We start from the raw sequence: 19,426 nt of genomic DNA, 5'->3' as shown, positions 1-19,426 counted from the left end.
CTGTGGCTAGTAGCTCAACTCAGGCAGAGAAGGGCTCAGAGGCCCCTCCAGGGGGCTCCAGAGAGCCCTATATCTCCCAGCTCTCCTGAAGTGATGCCCCTTGTCCAGCAAAAACAGAGTTGTAGTCTTTGACTAGGAATCCAGAGACTGAGTCTCTGATGGGCTCCTGGGCTGACTCGGCTTCTCGAAGTGATGCCCTGAGCTACGCCAGCTGGGTCAGGACACAGCTTAGACCAGTGCTTCTCAGCCTTCCTACTGCCATGACCCTCGTCTACAATTCCTTACGCTGTGGCGACCACCCCAACCTTAAAAGTATTTCGTTGCTACTTCATAACTGTAGTTTTCTACGGTTACTATACTACATTATGAATCATAATGTAATTATCTGATATGCAGGATATGCGACCCAAAGGGGTCACAACCCACAGGTTGAGAACCCTCTAGCTTAGACCAACAGGCCCTGGATATGAGTTCTCTGAAGCCCAATATAGTTGCTCTCTGGTCGTCCCACCCAAGCCAGGCCAGCTTTCCGGCACAGTGGCTGCACCTCAAAAGTCGGAAAAGAGTGTAAAGACCTTTATAGTCAGCTCTGCAGTCCAGAAGGCAGGAACTTCCTGGGGGTGGACATGTGGCTCTTCCGGGCAGGACTCCTGCTGCAAGGGACCCTGGGGGGCTAATGTAGAAAAATGATTCCACCTTGAGCAGCCCCCACCAGTCTCCCCCCCATGGCCCTGGAACGGTCCCAGCTCAGCCTGGGAACATCTTCGGCTGATCCATCTGGATCCAAGTGTGAGAAAAGTTCATTTCAGACCCAGCTTGACATTCCCAGGTGGCAAGTTAGCACTAACGTCTCAATCTGTATGCGACATTTCAATCAAGCGAGGAGTAACAAAAGCAGAACCATTAACATTCGGAGCTGTTCGCCAGTGGTAATGACGGGGAAACTCGCTCAGAAACTGGAAATTACCAAAAAAGAGAGAAGTGTGGAGGGAGTGGGGGAGGGGAGGGAGGGGTGGCTGAGGGCAGGGAGTGATTTTGTTCACACTTAGACCGAGATCCGATGTTTGGATTAATAGTGCCATTACTCGAGAAAGAGCTTCAGATTATGCTCATTCTTAAAATGTTTTAGCTGGCAATTAAACGGCTGAAGCTATTGATCTTTGTTGATTTTATGTCCTCCTAATTTGCATAATCTATTAAAGATGAATGATTCATGATGTGTTTATTATGGGGACAAACAGAACTTGCTGGAGGTGCTGCCAAGGTGAGAAACGGGTATGGCCCAGAGACTTCGCGGGCCATCTTGGGAACGGGTTTAGCATGCTGGCTTTTTCGGGGCAGGACTTGACAGGTAGCAAGAAGCAGTATGGCAAGGACAGGCAGAACAAGTGGACTTTGAGTGAGCTCTAGAGAGATGTTGACATATCTGAGAACTGGGCTCCAAGCATGCTGGGGAGGTGAGAGAAACTCTTGGTGTGTTTGCAGAAATTCTTCTACCCCCGACCCCCATAGAGCCTCACTATGTAACCCAGGCTGGCCTTGAACTCAGAACAGGCAAACTAACTACCTCAGTCTCCTGAGTACTTCGATTAAAAAGAGTGAGCCACTCCATCCGGGGCACAGACATCCTTTAAAAGCTTATTTCATCTGAGAATAGTAAGGGCTTTGGTGGAGGAAAAAGGGAATCTAGTAGTAGTATGGCCTCATGGATGCTAAATCAGGGAGCTACCAGGTCATGCTGTGCCCATAGCCTTGGACATGCTAAGGCAATCCGCAAGTCCCCAGGTACCCAGCTCACCATCCTCCCTCAGAAGAGGCAAACCCTAAGAAATGGGCCTTAAGGAAGATGGAACTTGGCCCAATCTGAAAATCCAGACCTTATTGATATTCCTGCCACTTCCTGGCACTAGAGGCTGATTTCAAACTTCACCAGCCACTTGATACAGCTGTTCCACAAGGTCAAGACTGAGAGGAGACAGGAGCCTGTACTATTGTGTGGCGGGGAGACCGGGAGCCAGTGGGCCAGGACACAGCTAATCACATCACAGGCAAGGGTGGCTGCCACAGGCTAGGACTCAGCCTGAGAGCCTCCCCACCCAGCTTCCAGCAGGGAACCAAGGCAAGACATCAATTTCTCAGGGTAGCGTTTGGAAGTTCTGCCGAGATTTTAATTTCACTGCATCACAACCCAGCAAGCTGCCAAGTCAAGCTGGTTATTTAAATTTATCACCCACTCTCCCCTCCGCCGCTGGGTTGCCCTAGCTCGGCTGCATCTCTTTACTCCAGCCCACTGCTCTAGGCTGCCGGTCTGGAACAGAGCCGAGTCTCAACTAAGTGATAAGGAAAATGGGACCCACTAGATGGGAGAAAGGGCTAGGGGCACTCTGGCCTCGGGCTCCCTCAGGGTGGTTGCTTGGAGCTGCCTTCAAAGCCTTCTTATCCTCTTCAGAGGACCCCACAGGGGAGTAGTAGCCTTTAGCCCCTAAGTATTCCCCAAGCCCTCTGATCTGGGACTCTACAGAGAGGCCTCTGCTGCGGTCACCTGTTCTAGCATTCATTTCTTAAGTTTCCCATCACCGGGAGCAGCAAGAGCCCCTCTTCCCCATGGCTTCCTCTCTGGCCTTGGCCCAGGCTGCGGCAGTAGGGAAGCCTGCAGAGACCCTGAAAGTAATGTTATTCTGAGAGGAGAAGCTGGAAACAAGTTCTAGAATCCTCAAAGTCCCTGGGGATCCGAGAGTGCCTTGACGTGGGCAAAATCTGCTCTATAGCAGAGCAGGTTTCCTTCCTGGGTATATGCAGGTTGTGAGGCTGAAGGGAGTTGGTGCCAGCCTAGCCCCGATGCTTCTCAGAGAGGCTAAGGAGCACACATGCCCCCAGAGCAGCTATATAGAGTGGGCTTCACTGGCCTCTAGTGGGCAACACCACCAAGCACTGGGCAAACCTTGCACAAATACAGTTCTCACCCTCAGTAGAGTCAAAGGTATGAGAGGAACGGCCCTGGTACTCAGAAACAAGGCAGACTAAGCTTACAGATAAGACAGAGCTGGTTAAGATATAGCAGCAGAGTGATTAATACACGGTCACACCTCACTCTGGACCCAAAAACAGAGGAAAGTCAGAGTCAAAGCAGGTTGTGAGACACTGTGGCCTTCTTATAGAGGTAAACAAACCCTAGCGCAGGGATGTTAAAGCGGAATGCACCAAGCAGAAGGTGTGATCTCGGACCCAAGAGAAATGGAAACAGAACAAGGAAGCACTGTCCAGGGACTGGAGAGCCAAGGTGCTTTCTTCCTCATGACCCAGGGCAACAAAGTAGAGAGACACATGTCATTATGAGGAAAGGGGCCACGAAAGTTCATATGTAGACCTAAGACCAAGTTCATGCCATAAACAGTTGCAAGGTCCCCGCGCTAAGAACTTACACAGGATTTTGAGGGGGGCGATAGTTCACTCTGGTGTGAGCAGGAATGAAGTAAAACCTTCTATGTAGAGATAGCCCATGATCCAAGATGCAGAGGATTCCCAATGAGAAAAAAACAAAACAAAAAACAATCAAAAGAACCTACCATAGAAGATGAGCCCATCATAAAAACGTTTCCACATTTCATGTGCCTATGAACCATCCTCAAAAGGAAAAGTTAGCAGAAGTGATACAGAGGACAATTAAAATCCCCAAGAGCTAGCTCTTATGGAATATCCCAAAGTGAACAGCAATTAAGGAAAAACTTGAAGAGAAAGATGAGCTTTTTCTTTAGCCTGGATCCAGACCCAGGAGCCTTTCCCTGGTGCCAAGCCAATTGTAAGATAATGGAAACCCAAAAGGCCAGCGAGAGGAAGGGAAGAGGAGCGAGCCTATTCCAAGTTTATCTAAATTCAGTCTTCTCAGTACAGAGTCTTGCTCTTCTTCTGGATAATATTGACTATGAGCGATTTCAGACCCAGGACAGCGCTCCCTTCCTACTGTGTATGTTGCAGGGGAGGTTAGTTAGTTAGACTCTGATCTTCCCAGCCTTGGTGGAGAGGAGGCAGTTTTATTCAAGAGCCCAGGGAAATTTTCCTGGCTGCCTAGAGACTACGGCTTTGAAGGAAGCTGTCACTTAGGTCCAGGAAAGATCTGTGAGTTCTACCCAAGAGGGGAGTGCCCAAGACAGAGGAGGTAGAAACTGTCCACTTTGAACAGAATGAGGATAGACACCCCAGGTTCAGAGCTAAAGAGCAGGGTTGACCCCAGTCCTGGGGGCTAGAGGAAGCAATGCCAGTACAACCTTGGATGCAGGGTGCCAATGCAGCATCTTGCACATGTTGCCCAAATCTCCAATGGACAACAAAGTGACCCTTTGGCAGAGAGAGTTGTGAACCCTGGGAAACCTCCTCCTCTACTCAAAGAGTCCTGAGCACCTCCAGGGACCTCCCCTTTCCTGTAGTTAACAACCCCCTTCCAATGCAACTACATTTCCCCCATAAAATAAACACATAGCCCGTGGCCAGCCCCTTACAGGTAGGAGAAGGCAATAAAAGCTCAGAAATGCTGCCGAAGGAGGCTGGGAGTCTCCTACTCTTGTCTGTTGGTTCACAGCCCTGATTAGCTGGAGGAATTTAGAACACAGACACCAGAGTTTCCCTCGAACCTTGAAAGAAGAGGGTGAGGGCAACTCCAGACATGTAGAGAGTCAAAGAGCCCCATTCCAGTGGTGATCAACCCCCACCAGAGGGCTTCTCCTCAACACCTCAATCTAGGCTGAGAAGGCCCGAGGCAAAGAGGTGAGGCCTCCTCTAGCTACCTCTGAGGCCTCTAGCTCCATCCCCAAGGACCTTAAGCCCCAGACCTCACTGTGATTTAATTATGGAGGCATTTCCATAGCAATGAGACATTGACAGATATGCTGGTGCCCAGGGCCTGCAGCTTAGGGAAGCATTGGATGGGATACTTCCTTTCCTCTTTTATCCAGTCTACCTTTTGAGGGAGAGATGTGAAAAGCCTTTAGCTCACTCTTTAGAGTAGAACCCAAGCTGAAGTGTTGTAACATATACCCATGTCTTTTCCTATCAGCCATCCCAGGAATGCTGGGCTAGTCTCCCCAGAAGTGGGTCTGGGCAGAAGCAAACACTGGGGCCACACAGGGAATCATGGGGAAGATGACAAGGGTTTGGGGCATCTGAGTAGACTTGTTCTGTGGCCTTCTAAGCTGAGCCAGAATGTGGTCCACATCATGGGAGTTTCTACCACTTCTCTTTGTCTCTTCTATCTTTGAAAGAAACCCAAGATGCTGGGCATGTCAAAGGGGCCATGCTTTTCCTTCATCATGTTCTCTAAGCTATTTAGTGATAAGAGAGACAGGCCTCTTAGTGTGAATCAACATTCTCACAAAACCCATGGTCTTTAAATGTGTGCGGTTGTACAGTACCCAGCTCAGGCTAAGGAGGGCTGCCTGTCTGGGCAAGCACCCTGTTTTCGCAATGAGGGAGGTAGAAAGACCCTTTCAGCTGCCGAATGTTGTTTAGAGATGCTTAGGGTGGCCCAAAGAGGGGTCCCTCAACGCTGAGTTTGTTTGCTCTGCTCTTTGGCACTTCCTAAGCAGAGGCTGTCTAAGGAGAAGGCTGCTAATACAGCCTTTCCCGAGTGACCGGGAATTCTGAATGGTGGTGCTCTAAGGAATGTCACAGGAATGGCTCAGAAATGTCTTAGTGGCCTTAAAGCCACCAAGGCAAGACTTGAAACCTGTTTCTCAGAGAACCAGATATCCACAAGGTGACAGGAAGACCCTCAGGACAAATAAGCCAATGCCTCTTTAACCCTGAGCTTTGAGAGGCAGCCCTGCCGCTGTTGTCACTCTGAGGGGCTTTGCAGCCTTCAGCTTGGAATCCACTGCTCTCCTCCCCATGGCAGCGGGGCTGCCTGGCAGAGAGGAGGAAATCCAGCGGTGGCTCCAGGAACAGGCTAATGCTCCAGCAGCTTAAGTGGCAGTCTTCCTTGGGATTAGGGTTTCACTTACACAGAGAGCTTGAGAAACACCGTGCTTTCAGAAGGATTAGACCTGACAACCCAGCGCTCTCAGAGAACAAAATAAAGCCAGAAAGGAACTGGGAGACCCGGGAGTAGCAGGAGACTGTGCAAACCGGCTTAACCTCTGCCCACCCAGCATGAGGGTCTCTTATGCACCGAGACTGTGGGTGAGCGCCTTGCCTAACAGCATGGGCACCGACATCTGCCCAGCTCTGCTTTTTATTTGCTCATGGAGTCAGAGAAGATGGTACCTTTCCAAGTCACAATTTCCACCTCTGTAAGTGAGCCAAGTTTCCTTCTGGCCATTTGAAATCGCGATTCTCCTTAAATTTCTCTCAGGCTGAGCCAGCAGTTCTATCCACGCCCAGTAAAGTTAGAGGAACGCCCCTCCTGGGCTCCCTCCACCCCCATGCTGCAGAGCACAGCCCTATAAGGGCCTTGTGTGAGATAAGAAGGTGGAAATAACCTGACCAGTTGTGCCCAGATGTTTGGCAGTCAAGGCACAGACCTCACTGAGCCAGTGCAGATCTAGCATCTCTGCCTAGGATACCTCGGGGGACTAAAGGTCCTGCTGTCAGTGGACAAGCCGCTCAGCTAGGAGAACAGCCACCCTGAGCTGTGAGCACAGCCCCCTCTGCTGGAATCTGGAGCAGGCAAGTCCACACAGTGGTGTAAGTGGGGTCCTTCCACAGGCTCCTCTGTTCTAGAAGGCAAACCTTGGGAGAGTCTGAAAAATCTTAGAAATAAAAACCAAAATGAAATACATAGAACGCGATTTCCCTCTCTTGAAAGCATCATTTATAGATTCAAGAGTCACTGTTTTAATGTATTACATATAACTTGTAAATGCAAAGATAAAGTAAACGTAGGCAGCAATTAAAAAGTCGGTGACTATATTCTTGCATGCATTATGTTTGTGTCAGATGTAAGCACAGACCACTAGCCTTGAGGAAATCTAATGGCTTCCTTCTTGCCACCTCATATGAGAGGCAGACAAACGTGAGGCTAGGGCAGTAAAACAAGAGTTATGTTTTCTGGCCTTAGGGTTCTCCGCAGTGTCAAATGGATAGCAGAAATGTTCATCTTCCGAGAAAGATGCCAAGCAAAAGCATCTCTAAAGTCTTTGGATAGAACTTCTGCTGTGTAAATCTGTGTCTAATGAGCCTCGTTGCCAAAGACTCTCTAGAAGCAGTTTCTGTGCCTGGGCAGCTTCCTTCTTACGTTCTGAGCACTGACATAGACCTGGACTTGAGATAAGCCTGATACTTCGCATTTGGCCGTTTCTTATGTGGTTTCATTAATGTTATTTGAGAAGGTACACACAAATCAGTTTCTTCAACCAAAGGACAGAGTTTCCCTCGTTTGCTTGCTTGCTTTATAAGCATAGCTTATTCATTTTGGAGTCATGAATACTTTTGAGAATACCATTTTTAAAATGTACCTCCTACTCAGAAAGAGGTATAGTAACACTTATGTATAGCTTGAAATATATCTGTGGTGCCCTACCAAATCAATGAACCCCAATCTAAAATCCCCTGCTTCACAAAAATGAGGCAAGCTGAAATGCACAAAACAGTGTTGAACCCGGCGGTGGTGGCGCATGCCTTTAATCCACCTACTCAGGAGGCAGAGGCAGGCCGATCTCTCTGTGTTCAAGCCCAGCCTGGTCTACAGAGTGAGTTTCAGGACAGCCAGAGCTGTACGGAAAAGTCCTGTCTCCAGAAGCCAAACCGAAACAAACAGTCTAAGATGTCCTCTTACAGGACAGATTCATTGAGCATGAGCCCCGGTTACTCTCTTTAGGTCTGTCATATTTGGGAGTATCATTCTAGTATCAATCCCCTGGTCTATCAATTCTGTAGTCCAGGTTCCTCTGTCAATTAGCTGTGAAATCCCGACCATAATCCTTAGTTCCTCTGTGTTTCAGTTTCTGATCTGAAAAATCGGGGATTAAAAATAGCTCAGCTGGTGGAATTGATAAAGGAGGTGATAACACATGTAAGATAATGAAGGTGAGGACTGGCACATGGTAGCGGCTCAATGGCTGCTAGAAAGACCAGGAGCCAGGAGACTGCTGATTCAACCAAACGGCACACACGGTCTAATGACTTAAAACCTCTCATTTCTTCATAAAGCTTGGGACTTTGCTTCTGCCCATGCTTGGGAGAGAGGCTGCACTTAGAATTCTCCAAAACAGTTGATTTGCTCTGGCCCATTTGCTAAGGAATGCCTGACGAAAGTGCACTGTCTGATTCAGACAGAGCGACTGCTGCAAAAATTGGCTTTGGAGTCTTCAGGGACTCCCGCAGTTGAACTGCGAAGACACCCTCATCAAGTACAGTGCTTCTAACACTTCTGGGTACTTTAAGCCTCTCCACTACTGCTGCTTCTCACAGGGGCTTTTTCGTGTTAAAGAACTCTCAAAGGAGACGAAGACTCCACCCCATGGAGTTTTACTACAGACCTCCCATACGCTTGTTCCTTCCTTGTGTCCCTTTTTTTTTTCCTCTCCTCATCTTAATGGTAATGTAGTGGTATGAGGTTTTGCTTGCTGGAAAAGTTCCTTTCCTTTTCTTCAGCTCTTTTGGGGGGAGTATCTGGGTCCATGCTGTCATTAAAGGCAGTGTGGCATGGACATGGCTTCTAATGTTGGTGCTATCATTTATTAGCCGTGTGGTCACAGGAGAGTCATTATGCCTCTGTGTCCCTATCTCTCTACCTTTAAAAGAAAGGCATGGTCATCCCGAAGACTCATCTTTGAAAGCTTTGTAGCATCAGAAGGCAAGTAGGCCGTATGAAATGCCCTCTCCCTCACAGGAACGTTGACTTTTTATCCATTTGGATTCCCGGTGCTTTTTATGTCACTGGCATTGTCAGCGAGCAAGCAAATGCTTTACTGCTTCCTGTCTTCCACGGGACGGCACGTATTTCATAGCGGATGCACTCTGCCGTGTAGGCTTTTCTCCTGTTCCCATGCTTCTGCTTCTGAGTCACCCCCACCGCCATCTGCCCGTCTCCCCGTAAGACTGCAGCACCCAGCGCTCTGTCAGTTCTTCCGCTTCCCATTGATATTCCCTCGCCAAAGGAGGCTTGCTCAAAGAACGCTGCTGGGCAAATGGTATGATAGTTTTAGTAATTTGAAAACTTCCTGCACTGTGTGTTTGCCGTTATTGACAATGGTGTTCCAGGAGAATATATGGCTCTAGCAAGACTTTGGTCAATTTTTCCCTGCTTGTCAGGTGTCATCTGTGTACTAATGGAGTCATTGAGCGTGCTTTGTGTGCAGTACCTGATACCTTGTTGACTTAGAGGTCCTGCACAGGGACCTCTTTGTGGCGACGCCGCTACAGAACAAAGCACAGGTGTAGGACAAACACTGGGAAACTTCAGATGCTTTTTCCTCACCACAGGCCTCTTCGCCCATATTTTTCAAATTTTAAATTGCTACCTAAAGATTAGATTTTTTTTTTAAAGTAGAACTTGGAAACGTGCCTTCCAATCAATCATTCAGGGAGCGGCTCTCAGTAGGCAGTCTTCTACCTGCTGGAAGTTGAACATGCCACTTTGCAGGCCAGGTAGCTGTGGGAATAAACTTTGCAAGAGGATTGACTGAAGACAGCTTTTGGATCATCCACCCTTTCTTTGTCTCTTCTGGGTTTTGTTATTTTGTTTTGGTCTGTTGTTCCGTGTGAATACCTTCCATTGTGGGGAACTTGTGTTCAATTGGTTGTAAGAATGATGGCAGTGAAGATCAAATCAATTTTCCTGTTATTAACAAAAAGGCATAATGTCCAGAATGAAAAACAATAGAAAGAATAAGAAGGGAGGGGCAAAGGAGGAAGGAGGCACATTCTGCTTCCTGGCTGCTCTGTGGATACTGAGATCACAGGGCCTGGAAGAGTTGTGTTCTATATCTCTCTAGTTTCAAAACCTCCACATCTCCCATAATCCCCTTTTCTCTTGGGTCTTCTCTGGCAAATAAATGCCACATAATTCATTTCTCTCTCTAGGAACTGATAGGTGTTTTCTCTTGCTGTGCGCTTCGGGTCCTCTCTGCTGAGAGATGCTCAGGAGATGTGCACTTTATTATTGACAATAGAAGTCAATACAGAAGTCAGGCAGTGACACAGCTTTAATCCCAGCACTCGGGAGGCAGAGGCAGGTGGATCTCTGAGTTAGAGGTCAGCTGGTTTACAGAGCTAATTCTAGGACAGTCAAGGCTACACAAAAAAATCCTGCCTTGAAAAGGCAAATTTTATACACACACACACACACACACACACACAACAAGAAAACCTACAACAAAGCAAACACAAGCAAGATGTGGTGGCACATATCTGTAATCCCTCCCAGTACTCAGGACTCTGAGGCAGGAGGATCACATGTTTGAGGCAAGCCTGAACTAGGTGTAAGACTGTCTTAAAATAAAACAAAATAGGACAAACAAAAAGCAAATGCAGATTCTTCTACTGCCTGGGATTCAGAAGTGGCATTTTTTTTGCTGGTTGTCTGATTAGTGCATTTCAGGAGGTGTAAGGCGATAGCCACACCCAACAGGCACAGAAGGAAACCATTCTGTTGCGCTGTAAATCTGAGTCACCAGAGATGAATCTACCACTGAAAATCTTTGTAAAAATCCCACTGCTGTTTTAGTTTATTTTTCAAATGTTTAAACTTTTATTGATTTTAATAAATAAGAGTGTTTGCCTGCATGTGTATCTGGGCACCACATGCCTGGTACCCAAAGAGGCCAGAAGGGGGCATCACTCCCCTGGGACTGGAGTTACTAACAGTTGTGATTTGTCATTTGGCTACTGGGAATTGAACCTGGGTCCTCTCGGCGAGTAGCCAGTGCTCTTAAGCATACAGCTAACTCTCCAGCCTCATTTCAATTGATTGTTAGAGGGAAAAGATACAAGCAGATTTGTCTTAGTTGTGTTACTCTGTGTAGATCAACACATATGAAACAATGAGAAACCATTATCATCCATCAGGGAACAGTTGTGGATGCAATGGAGGAACTGTAAGAATTGATCAATAAGTACTTATTGAGAGTCTACTGTGTTCTCAACTATACAGGATAGATCAGACGTAGGTCCTACCCTTGAGTGAGTTATGGTCGGTTTGGCATGAAACAGCAGAACTGACATTGTGTTTTGCAATATAATGACATTGACATAGTCAACCGTGGAACACAGATGTCCTGGAAACTTAAAAGAAACTTCCTTGACGAGTAGAAGAAAGGGAATGTTGAGGCTTGAGCTGGAAGAAAACCACGAGTAGGAAGGAAGCAAAGGTCACATCCAAGCACAGGCATTTTACATCACAAGATGAAAACAAACTGAACCAGAAGTAAGAATCAGAGCTAAAAAAGCCAAGTGGGGTGAGTACCTGGGGGACATGGAGTCTGGAGAGTTCTCTGTTCAAACTGTAGCCTACAGGAAGTCAATGGCAGTATTTACAAGGAGGCGGTACACTGAAAGCAAGCAGTGTTTCAGAAGGGCTAGCAGCCACATTTTAGATTGGTAAGGGGGAAGAATGTGAAGGCAGGAATACAAGCAAAGAGAAACCACTGGAACAAGCCAAAGGCAGGCACTCGGGGGTTGAACTATAAATGTGACAGAGAGAATAGAAATGAATACAACAGAAATGGCTAAGGAGAATCTGTTGAATATAGGAAGGGATGGGAAAGAGAAGGCTGTGTCTAGCACTCTGAAGTTTATGTATGTCTTTAAAAGGCTGGGAAACTGCCGGAGAAGAAGATGAATGTGCCTTTATTCCTATTGAGTTTGAGGTGACAATGGACAGCTAATGAGGGTATTCAGCAGGCAGCAGGAAATGGAAAAGCCTGAGCAGAGGCTCTTTACTCTTAGAGAAGGATGACTCTCTCAGAGGTGTCAAGGTGGGGTTGAGAAAGCACACATCTGAGGAATGAAGTAGATGACGTCATCAAGTGGATGGTACTGAAGAAAGATGCTATGGAATAGCCATGAAAAGTTCCATGGACCTAACCATGACTAGGACCCAACTAAGGGACAGAAAGTGAACTAGGGGCGGTATACAGAGTGCTATGACTTCCTCCAGCCACACCTTGCCTTCCCAGGGTTGGACAGAGGCCCGAGGAATAGAATGACACCATCTGGCGAGGAAGACAGGGGAATCAGCAGCAGATGCATGGGCCCCAGGAGAGGGCAGGCTCTAGTGTATGGGGTGTGGGAGGGTGGAAGGAGCCAATGCTGTCCATGAAGATTGGAGTATGCTAGAAGGTACCCTTCCACAGAAATGGACACATGCTACTGTATTCCAGGACAAATGTCTCTGGGTGGAAGTATCTCTCGAATATTGATTCACTTTGACTCCCTGCTTCTGGCGAGTGAAGTCCCATCTCCCACTCTGTAGGCTCTGACTAATAGAGGTTTCCAGCGAGGCTGTTGGTAGGGGAAGCAGATTTTGCTCACTGGAACTTGATGCAATCCTGCTTGCCCTCAAAGTTTCTGATTCACTTCAGAGATGGTTTTATATCATTTAAATGCCAACTGTAGCAAAATAGCCCACCCGTTAGTCCCCCATTATCCAGGCCTGGCATCTACAGGTCCGCTTAGAAGGGCTCTACCCTTGTAGAGGTGGTAGTGTGGTGCCTTTGACCTGAGGGAAAGATGGGTGTTAGAGCAGTAGACAGGATGACAGAGGTCCGCTAGAACAACAGTAGCTAAGTGTCTTCAGAGAAGTAAACCCAGGTCATCTCTGCCCTTCTCCTCCTCAGTTGGGAATCATGGAGACAAAGACTGAGGCAGGCATACATGTATGCACAGATATACAATGAGCAACATAAAACATACACACACACACACACACACACATACACACGCACACACGCACAAGGCTAACGGCAGACACACATCTAGACATTTGGACCCATATTCAGGCACTCAGGGGCCCAATTGCTCAGATGCACATCTGCACATCTCCTTCCTCCCCCTAGCATCCAGGTGTGAGCTGAGGCTGTCCCCTCTCTTCCGGGCCTCACGCCTTCCCCTTTGTGTTTCTCCAGGTCGTGATATGGCGAGCACCACTCTACCTGGTTACCCCCCTCATGTGCCCCCCACTGGCCAGGGGAGCTATCCTACCTCCACCCTGGCAGGAATGGTGCCTGGTAGGTGACAATACTGGAGATGTCTGATCTAAATTGTGGGTGAGCTGCTAAATGGTCTGTAGTCTAAGGCTGGGAGTGGGAGGAGAGCCAACAAGCCACTGTCTGCAAACCATTGTCCTTCATCCCTCCTCCTCAGAAGCCACAGTCTGCCCTTTAGAAGTAACGCCAGGAGGAAACTTTCAGAAGTGTCCCTTGTGTACAGAGCTGTAGGTTATGGCCCCTCCTCAGCACCCAACCATCCAAGCCTATGCCCCAATGCTCCAGCCCACCCCAGCTAGCTGACACTGCTTGGAAGAGCCTGCCCTGGTTTCCATGGAAACTTGGAACCAAAGACCATTTTCAGGGGCATGGCAGTCATTCAGACAAAGCCACAGTGGTCCACACCAAGCCAGAGGAGGAAAGCACTATAGAGAACCAACCCCAGTTCAGAGAGAGAAGGAAGCTAGTCTCAAAGTGGAGTGGAGGACAGGAGGGAAACAGAGAGACCCCAACTCCAGAGAGAAATGAGCTAGAACACCTTTACCCTTCTTCAGAGGACGCGGGCCCTCTAGGCTCCTCTGGGACTCCAGTGCACCCTTTTCGCTGAGAGGCCTTGTACTTGGGTTTGGAATTAAGGAGTCAAGAGACTGTATTTAAAGCCTGGTGGTTGCTATCTCTACCACCCATCCCAAATGGGTGTGGTTTAAAGTCAAAGAAACACCAAAAATCTCTTGTCTTAAAATGACCAAGACTTTCCCAGCCTGTAACCGACTGCCTCTGGAGTCTTTTGTGTGCCCAGTTCCTGAAGTTCAACTCTCACTGGAAGGGGGAGAAGGAGAGGCTAGAAAGGGCGATTGGCCTCACCCCTCAAGGATCAGCCCTGAGTAAGCAGAGGTGGGTGGAGAAAACTAGGAATAGGGACTGGAAGAAGCTGGAGGTGTGGATGAAGGGAATCTGCTCTGCCCAGGCAGGTAGAAGCCTTGGTAGGGGGCAAGGAGAGGCTTTGGAGGTAGATCAGTGTGCAGGTGGAGGCTGGAGGAGGTCTTAGGGAGGTGGGGGGGTGAGGAAAGAGTGGGAAGGTGGGGGTGGGGAGTCTGCAGGGAGGTGGGGATGAGGGGAGCCGCAGAGAGCTCATGGTGGCAAGGGGGGAGTCGTTAAACAGAATCTAGTGCTGATGAGGAAATTACACTTGTTTCATTAGCGATGGGGAAGGAGATAGCTCAGTTCCTCTTGGTCACAGTTGAGCTCAGAAGCTCATTATCCTGCTGCACGCATGCTTTCCCTCCTCGTCAATAAACAGGCTTTCCAGTGACTGCATCCCCCACCCCCACCCAGCTCCTTCTTGGAGTGCGGCCCCTTCTCCTCTACTTAACCCGCGGTTAGGGATCACTGTAAACAGTCTGGGGTCATCACACAGGAGAAAGGGCGAGGGGGAAACCCATAGGCCTGGCCTTTCTCCTCCTGAATGGAGGGAGGCAGCGCTCGAAGGCGCTCAACCCACAGAGCCCTCCACTGGGCCTGCGGGCTGTCCACTTGGTTCCTGCAAGTCTCCTCCTCCATTTGCGTGGCGCTCATTGTGGACCTCAGGAGGAAACAGTGGAAGGGGTTATTTCCCAGGAGAACAGCACCATCGCCACCTGCCTAGTTTTGGCACAGCGCTGAGATACCATTCTTAGGACTTTCTGGGACAAAGTGTCTCAAGGGACTTCCTTCACCACCCTCCCCCTCTTTAATCCTGTGGAGTTCCTAAAACAAGTGTCCACTATAAAAGTTCTCGGGCTCCCGAGTTACTTAAGTGGGCACAACCAGACCAGGCCAAACCCCTTCTGAGTAGCCAGAAGTGCTTCGCGGGGGAGCCCAGGCACAAACCTGCCCGCAGATCCCTCCATGCCTAGCTGCGCGGAGATATGGGTACTTCTTGCCTTTGGTGGCTGTCCCCACGCGGAGAGCGTGGAATGCCTCACCTCTACCCTGCCCCCACGGACCCTTGTTCTGCTTGCAACACCTGAGACTGGGACTAGCGGGGAGGGCAGAAGAGACCAACCGGGCACACTGAGCACATCTAATTCCAGTTCCCCACCTCCCACAGGGAGCGAGTTCTCAGGCAACCCCTACAGCCATCCCCAGTACACCGCCTACAACGAGGCTTGGAGATTCAGCAACCCTGCCTTACTAAGTGAGTACGCCACCTGGCTGGCGGGTGGCTCAGCGACTGGCCTGCTCGCCCGCCCGGTCGGGCGCGCAGGCTGCTTCGGGACACGGATCCCACTCTAGACCACCCTAACTCTGGGTACCCGGATGGGCCAGGGAGACAGACTCATTGTAGCAACGCTGGGGCCTGAGGACTCCTCGGGGGCGCCGGTGCCTCCTGCCTCTTTCCCCCTCCCGTCTCTCGGTCACTGGAAGGCTCTTGGCCGCAGGGGCCGGTAGAACCCCTTGGCTTGTTGCCGCCTGGTGCCACCTGTCCTGTCCCTCTCCCGCCCTGAGAACGCAGCACTCTTCCTGGGGATCTGGCCTCAGGGCGGTCACATTCCTCCAGTCCTGATCCTGCCGGACCCGGGGAGGGCTTTTCTTTGCTTTTCTTTCCTTTTTTGTTCTCCTGTTTGTCCTCTCACCCAGCCCATTCTTCTCCTGTGTTAACTTCCAGGTTCCCCTTATTATTATAGTGCCGCCCCCCGGGGCTCCGCCCCTGCCGCTGCTGCCGCTGCCTATGACCGCCACTAGTTACCGCGGGGACCACATCAAGCTTCAGGCAGACAGCTTCGGCCTCCACATCGTCCCAGTCTGACCGCCCACCCCAGAGGGAGGGAGGACCGAAGCTACGAGCTGCCACTCGGCCACCGTCCCAGTCCCACCCCTCCACCTCGAGACACCCTCTCCCCCTCCCCCGCAGTCCTTCACACCACCCTGTCGATGGCCTGACAGCACCGGTGGAGCGGCGGGTGGGACCCTCAGGCCGCGGCTCATCGCCAGCCCCGCCCGCCACCCCTCCCTGCCTGCCTGGACCACCGCGCCGCCCGGAAGGTCTCCCGCCTCTGGCCCGCGCGTCCAGCAAGTTTCTGTGACACACAATCAGCGTGGCCCACCCGGGGGCAGCCCGCTTCTGACGCCCGGGCGCCGGGAGGCTTCGCTGCAGAAGCTGAGCTAGGGAAACTAAGGAAAGGACTTTGTGCTAAAGGAGGAGCCGTGGTCGGAACCCCTGGGGAAACTCCTGCCCCGCCCCACCCCCTGTGCCTGCCAGGCTGACCCCGCCTTCTGTCTGCGTCCAGCCGCTGACAGTGGTACCCGGACGCGAGGATCGGACACGAGGGACAGCGTTAGGGACGTCAGAGTTTTCCAAGGCTGGTACCCAAGGCGAGCAGACGCCAACTGAGCTCGTCCACCCGGACTGCCTAGTTCCCCAGGGCGTGGGATCTCCTGCAGTGACTCTACTCTCGCCCCGCCTTGCCCCTACCTCAGAGCCTCTTCCATCTGCTGGCCTCTGACTTTCCCCTCCTGCGCGTTTTCATCCCAGGACACCTTGCACGCAGCCCCATCGGGGCCACCGCGGGAATAGTTTCCTCCGACTGCGGCTGCCAGCACTGGTCTTCCCCAGCAGTAACTTGCTGCCCCCCACCCCAAACTCCCAACCTGCGGGCGGTAGGAGCCAGGAGGGAACTGACGACCGAGCTGCCCGGGAGATGGAAACCGTGGGCTGCTTGTCCCACTACATCCACCCTCAGCCGAACAGAGCCCCTAAAGTCTACACTTATTTAATATGATGGTCTTTGCATAAACGAACAAAACAAAAACCCAAAAGGCTGCTTTGTAGAAGGTGTGTGTGGTGTGGAGGCGAACCTCTCTCTGTACATAGCCCCTCCCTCTCAGCCCCGCCCACCCGCCGGGTACCGTAGAGTCCTTGTCCCCTGCCCGCCCTGCCTGTAGATACACCTGCTGTCCGTGCTGTGAGGGTCGCCGCTCGCTGGGGGGAGGGGGGACACAGCTACATGCCCACTCAAGCACAGCACGTCCTGGGGGAGGGGGCATTTTTTTACTTTACAAAAAAAAATTATGAAAGAAATCTCTATGCAAAATGACGAACATGGTCCGGTGGACACCTCTCGCCTCTGTTTTGTTGGCTGTTTCTCTGTAATTCCGTGTTTTCCGCTCTCACCTCCCTGCATCTCTCCCTCTTCATCTCCCCTTTCTCTGCTGCTCTCCCCTTCTGTGTCTCTTTCTCTGCCTCACTTGTCTCTGTCTCGGCCCCGGCCCTCCTGCCCCAGGCCTCCAAGGCTACATTAAAAGTGGCAGAGCCAGCCTCCGGGCTAGCCCCTTGTGGCCTTGCCAACGTGCTCTGGCCAGGCCGCCCTGTCCCTCCCCGCCCTGTAGTTGCTCTCTCTCGGTAGCGGCGATGCTCCCTGCATGTCTCCTCAACCGTGGATCGTGACGACTCGAAATAACAGAAACAAAGTCAATAAAAGTGAAAAAAATAAATAAGTAAATAAATAAAAATCCTTGAACAAATCCGAAAAGGCTTGGAGTCCTAGCCCAGATCTCTCTTCCCTTCGAGCCTTTTTATTTGAAAAGGAAAGTGAGAAAAGAGAACAGTTTAAGGGCACTGCCGGCGCCTGGTGCGGGGCCCAGTAGCGGAGCCCTAGGTCCCAGCTCCCAGCTTCGAGGCCAGGCTTGATCCCAGTCTTGTGTCTGGCTGGCGGCCGCTCAAGGAGCGCGGGATCCAGGATCAGGCCTAGCTTTCGAAAGGTCTTCCACAGTTCTGGTCTCCTCCGCCACTTTCAACGTGTCGGTTCGTTTTAATTATTTTTGTTTTCTTTCTTCCTTCCTTTCTTCCTTTTTTTGTGCACATGATAAATAATAATAATAAATAATAATAATAAAATTTTGTATGTCACTCCCCATGGCTCCAGGTTTGTCTCTCCCTGACCCTCAAGAATTCTGTCAAGGATTCAACTCCACTCCCAGTGCGAATTCCTCTAAATCCTTGACCAAGACTCCCCTGGACTGCAGCTGAACCCTGATGATGGCCTGGAGAAGTCTGTTCCTCACCACCCCGCCCCCCCAAACACACACACACACACACACAGAGAGAGAGAGAGAGAGAGAGAGAGAGAGAGAGAGAGAGAGAGAGAGAAAGAGAGGAGTTTTGGCTTTCTGGAACTTCAGAGTAACTTTGACATTACCCTTCTCTAACAAGTCAGCCTTGCCTTATTGCCAGTGTCCTGCAACCACACCTAGGGGTGCAGGTTCCCAGAACGAGCAACATCTAGGGCTCTCTCTTGGTGGATAGGGGTAGCCTGGGGTCCTGTCTTTCTCTCCCCTCCCCCAGTGGATTTAGCTGCCCATTGGTACAGCTGCAATTTTGTGCTGTGTCCCCTAAGACACCACACAGGCCGCAGACCCTGACTCCAAGTTTCTCTTTTCAGCTTTTATTTCTAGACCCTAAGAACTGGCTCATGGGACCTCTTGGACCACGTGGGTGTTGCAAAGTCCCACCTAGGACCTGTCAAGCAGCAGCTGAAACTAGCGGCTCAGGCTGAGGCCTGAGAACCTGGAGAGGAAAAGCTTAAGTGCCCTAGGCAAAAGGAGAATGTGGGGGGGGGGGGGTCAGTTGCTTCCTGCATGAAAGGAGAAGTTTGTTGTCCTGTGTGGTGCCCTAGAGGGGTCTGGAAGCGAAGAGGAAGGAATAGTGTTGGTCTTTTTAAACACATTCGCCCTCAGGTGAGAGGGAAGATCTGTCTCTGTCCTTCTGTTTGTCTGTTCCTGTTTAGAGAAGGGATGCCTTGATTGTCCACTCCTGCCCTGCTGTATCAGAGAAACTTAGAAATGTCTCCTGTCCATCTCTTCAGCATCCTGTCAACTCTAGACCTTTCCTTATTGCCAACACAGACTTGTGGTACCAGCTCTTATCTGTGCTCCACCCGGAGAGACTTCCCTTCTCAACTCTAGGAAGCGTCCATAGTTCAACTTCCTTCTCAACCGCCACCCACTTGAAAGCCTCTAATCTTCCTGATTGACTGTAGAGCTGCAAGTAGGATCTGGAAGCAGACTAACAAGTGACCTTCCCCGCTTGGCTGGGGCAGTGCCTTCCAGACAGTTCCTTCCCACCAACATGCTAGAGACCTTTTCCTAAAGCAATTTACCCAGGCTTATTCATATCACGCCACCAGGGGGATACAAAGAACCCCCAAAACATAACAGCAAACCACCAGCATCTTCCCTCTCCCTTCTCACGTGTGTCTACCTATTCTCCTGCCCAGGAACTGGCAATCCCACCTCACCCTGCGGGTGATTCC

At 50.4% G+C, this 19,426-nt stretch overlaps 1 protein-coding gene and 1 long non-coding RNA gene across 9 annotated transcripts in view; one reads left to right on the top strand and one right to left on the bottom strand.

Annotated features, from left to right (window-relative positions):
• Pax2 (paired box 2) overlaps window positions 1–18,024 on the top strand; it is a 79,336-nt gene extending 61,312 nt beyond the window's left edge. For 4 of the 8 annotated variants that reach the window (XM_085693979.2, XM_085693977.2, XM_048439160.3 and 1 more), the window contains 3 exons: window positions 13,056–13,157; window positions 15,226–15,312; window positions 15,803–18,024. In XM_085693979.2, the coding sequence (XP_085550105.1) occupies window positions 13,056–13,157; window positions 15,226–15,312; window positions 15,803–15,924 (311 nt within the window). In that variant the 3' untranslated portion in view covers window positions 15,925–18,024. Of the gene's footprint in view, window positions 1–13,055; window positions 13,158–15,225; window positions 15,313–15,783 lie in introns of all 8 variants that reach the window. The other 4 variants (XM_085693978.2, XM_085693980.2, XM_048439161.3 and 1 more) reach the window with 1 other exon arrangement.
• Window positions 1–19,426, bottom strand: part of LOC125403633 (uncharacterized) — an 84,021-nt gene that overhangs the window by 2,032 nt on the left and 62,563 nt on the right. The window contains exon 2 of the long non-coding RNA XR_015003318.2: window positions 576–673. This is a non-coding gene — a long non-coding RNA (uncharacterized LOC125403633). The remainder of the gene's footprint in view (window positions 1–575; window positions 674–19,426) is intronic.

Source organism: Myodes glareolus, chromosome 7 (genome assembly GCF_982192425.1).
Source record: "Myodes glareolus chromosome 7, mMyoGla1.1, whole genome shotgun sequence".
Taxonomy (NCBI): domain Eukaryota; kingdom Metazoa; phylum Chordata; class Mammalia; order Rodentia; family Cricetidae; genus Myodes; species Myodes glareolus.
Note: the sequence above shows the minus strand (reverse complement) of the source record. Positions and strands in the feature narration are given on the sequence as shown.